The 10,240-nt window shown below is 36.8% G+C and overlaps 1 protein-coding gene across 1 annotated transcript; it reads right to left on the reverse strand.

The window, feature by feature from the left end:
- Positions 1–6,381: 6,381 nt before the first annotated feature.
- On the reverse strand, positions 6,382–8,536 carry LOC140138206 (phospholipase A2 AP-PLA2-I-like). The gene is made up of 3 exons (XM_072160126.1): positions 8,377–8,536; positions 7,995–8,131; positions 6,382–6,530 (listed from the first exon to the last, which is right to left on the reverse strand). The coding sequence occupies exons 1-3, from the start codon at positions 8,487–8,489 to the stop codon at positions 6,382–6,384; spliced, it is 399 nt and encodes a 132-aa protein (XP_072016227.1). The 5' UTR covers positions 8,490–8,536.
- Between the last annotated feature and the right edge of the window lie 1,704 nt (positions 8,537–10,240).

Here is a 10,240-nt window from a genome sequence, read left to right on the forward strand (position 1 = left end):
ACAAATGGAATATTCCCATTAACGCTTTTTTCGTGTAATGTAGACCACAAGGTGTCAGGAAAATGCTAGCTCAACCAGAAAATATTTGTTTTTATTTTTATAACGCGATCAATATGATCTTAGTCAATTTATGCTAGTTTATTTTTGAAAATGAAGTTTAGGTCAGTTTCTGTATTTTATTTATCAAATGAGTATGAATCAATTTACACATTGTATAAGAACGAGTAGGATATATGTTTTCAAGAATATTAGGAATTATAAGCATACACCTAACGCTTTATACAATGAAAAGGTGAACAAACCCGGGTATTCGTAGGTAACATTAGCGATTTAACAATATCTATATTGAGTTTAGAGGTTTAAAGTTTGCTATTATGGTAAATAATTAATAAAATGGTAGTTTTAGATCTCTTTCAGATGGTACGTCCAAATGAATAAATGCTATTACCTTAGATCAAAAATTTTTTGATGCTTTTAGCAAGATTTTGACCACTTCATTTTGATATACAAGTAGTTAATCAGCTATTTTACATAATAAATAATTGTTGAATGAATCCGTATATGGGTAATAATAGTGTCCTGGGGTACCGCAAAGAAACAAAGGCACTAAAGTGACTTTAATTTGCTTAATTGCACACAACTCGCTTAAAACCGTTATTGCAGACTTGTGAAGTCCATCTTGGAGTCAGTTACGTCTTGTGGCCTTTCGTTTGAGGGCAACTACAATTAGCTTTATACCAGGGTCCATCATTATGTTGTCTAGATCATGAGACAATGAGAACAGTCGTTTTTCCATGGTATTCGTAGGTAACCTTAGCGAAAACGTCAAAAGTTACCTTCGCATAAATCAATTTGGACACAAATTACTCAGACACCAGAAGGTCGGTAAACATTTAAAATGAAGCACACATGACAGTTGACAAATCCAAGTATTTATCCCCTTCTAATCTTCTTTGAATCTGATTTTTCTTTCAAATGAGCAGACCGTCGTCTATTTCAGTACATATTTTTCAACAATTAAGCCGTATTCAGTTTTGCATGGTGGGCATGTATGTAAATTCGCAACTTTCATTGACATATGATTTGATAGCAAACATACAGGCCTTCGTTATGTACCAATATGGGCATTGGCATGAATGGCGGTGTTTCACAATACTGTCATGATGTCAAATTGTATTCGTAGGTAACATTCGGTTACCGAAATTTACCTACGAATACTTGCTTTTATTGTTGACATCTCAGAAATATTTAAACGCAGGCTATTGAAACTTGGTAGAAATAAAGAGTGTATTACCCTGCACCTATTGCTTAACTATTGTTTACTATTCTCTCACTTTGTGGAAATGACACAGCTTTTAACATGTATTCGGAGGTAATGCATATTTTTTACCAAACCTACCTTTGTGCCATTTAGAATTTCTGGCAGCTAAACACAATAATAAAGATGCCTGAATGCAATGCATTTCAGTATTGGACATATCAAAGCTTGTATCAATTGCGCATTTATTAGTGATTTCCATTTTTTAAAGATATATCAAGTGCCATGAAAAATTGTATTCGTAGGTAATGTAAAAATATACCACTCAAAAAATAATCACAAACAATTCATAATTATGTACAAATATGTGAAAAATTGAACAGGCAATCTTTGAATACACGCCTTTCAGGAAATCAATTTAGATTCAATCCAATGACTTCTTTTCATAACTGATTTAGACGTTTTTAAAAATACTTTAAGAAATATTTTGAAAAAATGGGTAAAAATAGCATGTTTTGGGGTCTCTGTGTCTAAGTTTTTCACAGAAGGGGGTCTTATTATATATGGCGCGAAGCGTATGATCAAGGCGAATAAACACAATACAAAAATGAATGCCAATTGATTAATACTTTTAAGTTATGGCCCTGAACATGCCGTGTACACTTTTCGTTGGATTCGACCATATACACCAAACACAAGTCAATTGAAGCCGTACAATTTACCGCGAATTTAGGACCGTAAAATTTAGACTCTTCTTTTGTCTAGATTAGCACCCAACCGCACATCTCAAGGTTTTATGTAAAAAATCAATATAACTTACCAAAACGAAAACTGAAATTCACGAGCTTCAAATTTTCAGTAACTAACAAAAGGCTAGAATAAAAGATTGGTCACACCTGGGAGACTACCACTTCAGAATAACAATGACTTACAAAAACTATTACGGATACGGAAACAGAAACTGAAAAGATAAAACGACGGATACTCTTATACATTATCCCGCTCTTAATCTCATACGCAGCCAGTTTGGTTACGCTCCCTCCACACAAACAGTCTGCCAATGACCACATATTTTTGATTAGCTAAGAGGGCGACAATGCAAAGTCTATGAGAACCTGATCAGAAGCGATATATCCGGGAACTTGATTGCCAGTGGATTGAACTCCTGGCTGAATAATGCTGAATAATCAGATATGCGAGCAGCACGTGCTGGATGACGTCATGGGAAACAGCTAGCCAATAAAAAAGAACTCGTTCGTTATCATTGGCAGACTGTTTGTATGGAGGTAGCGGAACTAAACTGGCTGCTGTGGAGACTATCCAGCTCTTACACAATGTCCCGGCCGAGCTCATACTGTCCTCAGTTTTACGCTCGGAGTGGGCCTCTATTAATGCAATGTGTGATTTGTATAAAAAATATATAGATTCCTATTTAAATATTAGTTTTCACTTTCCCCCTTTTAATTTCGAGCCAAACAAATTTAGGTAAAACGAAAAAATGCTATTTCATTCCAGCGTATATTGGCCCGCCGGTCGCATTACATGTATTGTTGTTTGGCAGTTGGTACATATACGATAAGACGTATGATGAATAGTGATATTCACACAATTTATGCGTCACTGATTCAATGATACTTGTACAGATGAGCTGACACTCACGAGACGTGTTAGCAAGCACTCGATTGGTGATTCCGGATTTGATACAAAAAACTTCAATTTTACTGTAAGTAAAGAACTTCAGGTCTAGTCTTTCACGTGGTATTTTAGTACACCACTGGCACTGGGCATTACAATCATGCAAAAAGAAATTGTTATGATAAAGGGGCACTTGGGATAGTCGGCAGGTGCCCATCTCGGGCAAGCAAGCCTGACCACCCAGCAGTTTTGATTTGCAAGTTTTGAAAATCCACCAATTTTCATATACTGGTATCAACCTTGGTCAATTTAGAGCATTTGGTAGCAAATTTGGTATCAAATTGGAGTTAACACGATTCTACACACGGCCTTATCAATCACATTGTCAAGATCAGGCTTTGGTGTAAAACGAGTTTCATCACTGCGGACTTTCTTTATTTGAGGGGTGTATATTTTATTGCTTAAGCATTTGAGAAATAGGTAACCCTGAAAACATGGAAAATGGAGACCCAAATTTTATGATTTTTCTTATAACTATAAAACTAATAGGTGTACAACCCCAAATGTCTTTTTATTGTATTCCTCATTTTTTTCTCATTCATTTGACACCACCCCGGAGTCATACTAGACACCATCGAACTACTATAACACCATTTGACCCACCATGGTACCCCTTGACCGACCATTATTAACCTTTGACTTATCATGACACCTCATGACCCACCATGAGACCCCTTGACTCACTATAACACCTCATGACCCACCATGACACCCCTTGACCTACCCCAACACCCCTTATCCCACCTTGACACCCATTCACCTACCATGTTACCCATTGGCCCATCCTGACATCCCATGATTTACCATGACACCCCTTGACCCATCCGTCTCTCCCTTGACGCACTCCCCTTGACCCAACAAGGCGCCCTTGACCGACCATAATACCCTTTGACTCTCCCAAAACCCCTTATCGTGGATTCGTGGCACTTGAGAACCAATGATCTAAAATCAAAATGACAAACAATTCTCTTTATACGGGAATGTTATCAATACGTTGACAAATTGACATATAACTGACGTATATTTCATTGCTTTAGCATGGAAGAAATGGGTAACCCTGAAAATAGGGACCCAAGTTTTATGATTTTTTTATAACTATAAATCTATTAGGTGTATAACCTCATGGTGTTTTGTTTTATTGCATTCCATATTTTTTCTCACTAATTAAACACCATTTTGTGACCCACCATAAAACCCTCTGATCTACCATGTCACACTTGACCAACCGTATTAGGCTTTGACCACCGAAGTCTAGATTGACCCACTATGACACCCCCAGCAAACACAAAAACGTTTTAAAAACGTTTTAAATAAGTTATATTTTGGCTTTTGGTTTAGGTAAAAACGTTTTAATAACATTAAAATGTCGGGTTATATAAAGGTCATGATAACGTTTTAAAACGTTTTGTAGGAAAACACACTACTACAATATTTTTTTAATGTTTTCAAAAAATATTATTTTAAACTATTTTTGCAAACATTTTTGCCAAATATTTTGTCAATACTTAAATAACATTATGTTAAAATATTTGAACCCAGCAAACACAGAAACGTTCTTAAAATGTTCTTTTCAAAACCTTTTAATAACATTTAAATGTCGGGTTATATAAAGGTCATGAAAACATTTTTAAAACGTTATTGCAAATATTTTGGGCAAACATTTTTCGCAAAATATTTTTTCAACCCCAAAATAACATTCTGTTAAGAATGTTTTGTATCAAGTTTTCAAGAATGTTTTTGGAATGTTATTAAAACGTTTTTATACCCTTTATATAACCCGACATTTAAACGTTTTCTGTAAAACATTTTTGTTTGCTGAGCAGTATATTATCAAAAAATGTTTTTTAAGGTAAAGAAAACGTTTTATACTCTTAATATACCCTTTATATAACCCGACATTTAAACGTTTTCTGACAACCTTTTATAACCTTTTGCGAATGATGTCGAAAACGTTTTGTGTTTGCTGGGCCCCTAATCAACCATGACACCCCTTCGCCCACCATGGCACTCTTGGCCCACCATGACACCTCTTGACCAACCATGACACCCCATGACCTACCCCGGCACCCCTTCACCTCTTGAGCCCCCTTATCGTGTCATTTGAGAACCAAGGATACAAAATAAAAATGTCAGACACGGACCAATATTAAAGGAATTTGATTAATAACTGATATTTTCAAATTGGCGTATAAGTGACAAATATTTATTGCTAAAGCTTACCCTCCTGGCTTCCTTTTAAAGGGAATTTTATCAAACGCCCCCAAACGAAGGAATTTCTTGTCACTTTATCACCACGCATGCTCAATACAATTAGTAAATCAACCTCTTGTCTCGGCCCTAGCTGTTCCTCCGTTACTAAAAGCTACTAAACAAACCTTAGGGGGCTGTCATTTTCTTCGGAAGGGGAGGTCATGAATATACTGGGGGTCATAGAATTTTGAGACCAAAAATAGGGTGGGTGGTTATAATTTTGTAACAACCAAAATAGGGGGTTATAGAATTATTAAGGGCTGGTAACTCAAAATTGTAAACTTTTTTTACACTTTTTTTAACAAAATGTGCACACAAAGTTATACAATGCAAGATTTTTGCGCGCTCCGTGCGCCTTCTTTACGCTTACGGTCAAAAATTTTAACGCGTTTCGCGCACTCCGCTCGTAAAAATATTTAGTCCGCGATAGGGGGGTCGTAAAAAAATTGACTCCGGTCACCGATATATTCATGACCCCCCCCCCCCTGCCGAAGAAAATGACATCCCCCTTAGTGACAAAGGAGCACAAATCCGCTGGGACCGAGACTAATCAACCTCTACCCAAATAAACAAGCTACAATTTTGTCTAAAAACACTATTTTCCTGAAAATAGTGACATTTTATATTTTTTATATTACTCACTATCATCGCTTGAATATTTGTTTTGATGAAAGAATCATAAATATTTAAAATAAGGTAAATATAATTTACTTTATTCAGGCTTTTCTTCAATTCCCCATGGTCGATTAAGAAGTAAACACTTATTAGAATATGTCTGAATTTATAATCAGAGACCAAATTAAAAAAAAAAAATCTGCGTCTGACATCACCTGTCGATCAAACTCAGAAGCGGTTTGTCATGATGATGGGAATATTTGAACGCATATTCAAACATACAAACCGTCTCCGAAGTCACCATGTCAACAATGGCTTGAAGAATTGCTTTTTACCTGGTAAAAGTAGCACACTGCAGGGTTTATTGTTCTATTGTGTCCGATTTGAGCGCTGACTTTTTTCAATAAAGGCATTGACATCATCGAATGGCTGCTTAGTGCTGTTATGTGTTTAGTCTCTACACAGATGAATCAAGCTTCAGTCTTTTTAACTCAGTCTCCGATTATAGTTTATTTTTAAATTTGAAAATGTTGAGTCTACTACAGCGACAGATTTAATGAAGATTAAACACAAAGTCTCTGGTCATATCTTTTATAGTCTTCATTGAAAGTGCCCCTTTCGGCGTTAAAACATATGGCTCCCTGTTTGTCGCATTCGCACATCATCTCTGCGCACTCTGGCCACTTATGATCTGTGTAGTCCGCTGTTTTCTCTGTTGAAAATACAATCAAACAATAATTGAAAGGATCAACAGGATTCTCCCCGCTGTCGCCAATTTAAACGTATAGCGCTGTTTCTGGCTACCGCCGTTCGGTTGTAATATTATTTAATGAATGAAAAGAAAAACACTCACTTTTAAAAAACACTTTTAAAAAAGGCTTCCAATTTAGCCTTGGGTAATGATAATAGTTATCAAATTCGCGTTACCTGATATTTTTGCGTTATTTATGATGCTAATTTTCCTCCATTTACATATCAATGTACATATTTATATATTCATTTACAAATGATTATTTTATTATTTTTGTAAAAATTGAGGGCGCTAATTAATTTGATAAAAACATTTTATTATTGTTGTGCACTTGTTTTATGATTTAGTTATTTGGTTGTTTTCTTCATCTCATTTATGTATTTTCCTTTAGTAAATGAGCAGTTTTAGCACCTGTTAATATGCAAATCATGCTTTAAAATAGTGCCCTCAATGTTCTAATTTAGTTAGTAATGAAACATTTTTCACTAGGACCAAAATAGAGATATGACACGAGAAATTTCATCCGGATTATCAATCTACGTGACAGATGGTCACACCTCATGAATATTAAGTAGCCGATGACGTCGTGGGAAACATTTCAACCAATCAAAAATGACTCGTGATTGTATCATTGACTGAATCAAACCGGCGGAGAGGAGACTACGATTCAACGTACGCAGTAAAGATGATACGTCATCAGGGATGCTGTAAGAAAAGTGCTTTCTGAATTTTTCGAAATAGTCTATAATAGGTCTATAATACTCATACAGTATTTACAGAACGGTTTTAATTCCAAAATGTCGTCAAACCGAACACGCTTTTCTATTGAAGGTCTTAAACGCGAAAGGTATTGCTCCAAAGGGTCATTAATTGTGCAAAAAGAATTTAGTCCGAAGGGTAGTTTGTCCGAGAAAGACGGCCATTGCTCCGAAAGGTATATTCCGACGGGGAATTTCTGCAAAAGCAAACGACTTTTCGAATTAAAGACCTTTCGGAGCAAAATACGTTTGTCATATTGGTCGGAAGAAAAACCTTTCGGAGAAATAACCGTTCGGGTCAAAGACCCTTCGGATTAAGGTACTTCTGGATCAAAAACCATTTGTAGCAATAAACCATTCGGAACACGTGCCGAATACTCTACAACAGCGGCTTGGCGTTTTGTTCAGGAGGGTGTGTGAAAGCCTATTGGTCATCATCTCTGGTTTGAATCAACATTAAAAGATCAGCACGAATCATCAGGAAAAGGCTAGTACAGTTCAAATAGACCGGTTTGGTGTGCCAAAAATCAAATTCTGGCGGCACAGGCGTCTAATTGCTCGTAACTCGGGAAGGTTCGGGTCAGGTTGACATTATTCAGTAATGCCCGAAGTAGACAAAAAAGTGGAAGCCTAGCGGTATAATTAAAACATTGCAACTATAACTTACTGCATGTAATTGAAGCTTGGTCCGTTTTACAATTTGCCCATTCATAATCATAATCTATGGCATAAACTTGATTGTCCGCATAGCATAGTCCACTCTTCATAACTTGATCGTAACAATCGTCATGGACGACGCAGCACCTACGAATAGTTCAAAATAACCATTATTTAATAGTAACATTAGATATTTAACCAGATTGAAACATTGAAACCTGTATAATGAAATCCGGCAAAGAAATAGTGTGAAATTGCACATTTTTGCGCGCTTCGGACAAAATGAACCCACTTCACTTCAAATAGTAAGAAACTAACAGTTTTTGCTCGCTGCGCGCGCAGATATCCCAGTAAAAGGCCCTTATAGGCCTATATTTACGGTATATACTTACTCATCAGTTTTGTCAAGTGGATTTCCTTCTCCTCCAAGTCCGCAAAAACATCCGTAACCATCATAATCCCTTAACGCCTGGAATTGATTTAGACCTGTCGTGCAGCTAATCATGTTGCCAAATTGAATCACACTTTGTGGGACTATACGGCCATTTGGGGCACCAGCTGCAATTTAATGTATTGACATTATTGTCAGTAGCTAGCTATTAGGCCTATTATGAACTCTTCTGAAACTTTATTTCAGTGGCGTAGCGTGAGTCATCCTATTGGGGATGGACCGACTATGGTGGCCACCAGGCCTGATGGGGGGGGGGGGGCACAAGCTATATTATCCTAACCAGCCTGTCCGACTGCGCCCTGAAATGTTGCCACTAGTAGTGTCGTACCAACCGCCGAAATACCAAAATTGACCAAATTTGTCATGTATATCTTCCGTTTGGCCTTTTTTGTTTTGGCCACAATTATCCTTATTTAAAAATTGCAAACCAAATGCGTTCATATACTATAATAAGAGACCTTATGATTTCCATATCATTTGCCATAAGAGTTTTAATTAGCTCAATTTCGCCGCGCTCACCTCCCGAAATTTAATTTTACATTTTCGGTAAATCCCATAAGCCTTTGCGAGTACACCTGAGATGTCGTCATTTGACGTCACGCCGATGTGCGCCGATGCGCACATCGTGTGGCGAACATTGTTACTGCGCATGGCAAGTCGGCGTGACGTTAAATGTCGAATTCTCAGGTGTACTTGCAAAGGCTTATGGGATTTACCAAAAAGGTAAATTTCTCTCTCCACACCGAAATTAATTGGTTGAGAAATTCTCAACCAATCAAAAAGTACATTTTATGTTGTAACCAATAAAAAAACACACTCAAACTTTGAAAATAAATTTTGCCGCGCTGAAATTTCCAGACACGCTCAAAGTTTGAACATTAATTTCACTGCGCTGAAATTTCGAATTTCTCCATGCCGTAATTAACTTCTGCGTGGAGAAATTCTGACCAATGAGAGTTCATCTGACAGCCGAAAATAATTTCACCTCGCTGAAATTCCGAATTTCTACACGCCGTAATTAATTAGAATTTCAAGGTGGAGAAATTATGACCAATGAGAATTCATCTTAGACGGAGGTCAAGCAAACAGTGTCTATAAGACAAGTTCTGATTGGATTGAATTTCACCGCGCCGAAATTAATTTCACATCGATGAAATTCCGAATGTCTACAAGCCGAAATTAATTTGAATTTGAAGCTACAATCCCGATGAAACTTTATTGTTGCAGCACTTTTGACTTCAGAACTTCAAATATGACCCCCCCCCCTCCAATGTTTCAATCGGTTGATTTGGTCACTAGAGACACCTAGATCCGTATGTACAAAAGAGTTAGGCCGGGTCTAACGTTAGACCTGGTCTAAGTGGAATTTAGTTTCATCAGGAATGGTCCTTTACTCTTATTTCCTTCCTAGACATGCTAGAGTAGATAGCAAATTCTGAAGATTTAAATGCAAGTTCAAAAATAATGCAACATATCTTAAGCAAATGTAAAGGAAAATTAATGTCTTTTTTCCTGTGATTAAATTCCACTTAGACCAGGTCTAACTTTATGTTTGTGCATACGGACCCTAATATTAATTAGGGGAGGGTTGTATGGAAGGGTTGTATGGCAGGGCCAATAAGGAAAGGGTTCAAACTTCACACCAACAAAAATGCATGTATACGGTTACAAAACAGCCTTACTCAAGTATTCCAGCTATAGACTGGGATTACATAGAACTTTATATATCAATTAAAATCATGTTCTTAACTTAATGTTTCATTAAAGGAATGGACATCAGAGCTGCGCAATGACCACAAACATTA

The sequence above is a fragment of the Amphiura filiformis genome, chromosome 2 (assembly GCF_039555335.1).
Source record: "Amphiura filiformis chromosome 2, Afil_fr2py, whole genome shotgun sequence".
Classification (NCBI taxonomy): domain Eukaryota; kingdom Metazoa; phylum Echinodermata; class Ophiuroidea; order Amphilepidida; family Amphiuridae; genus Amphiura; species Amphiura filiformis.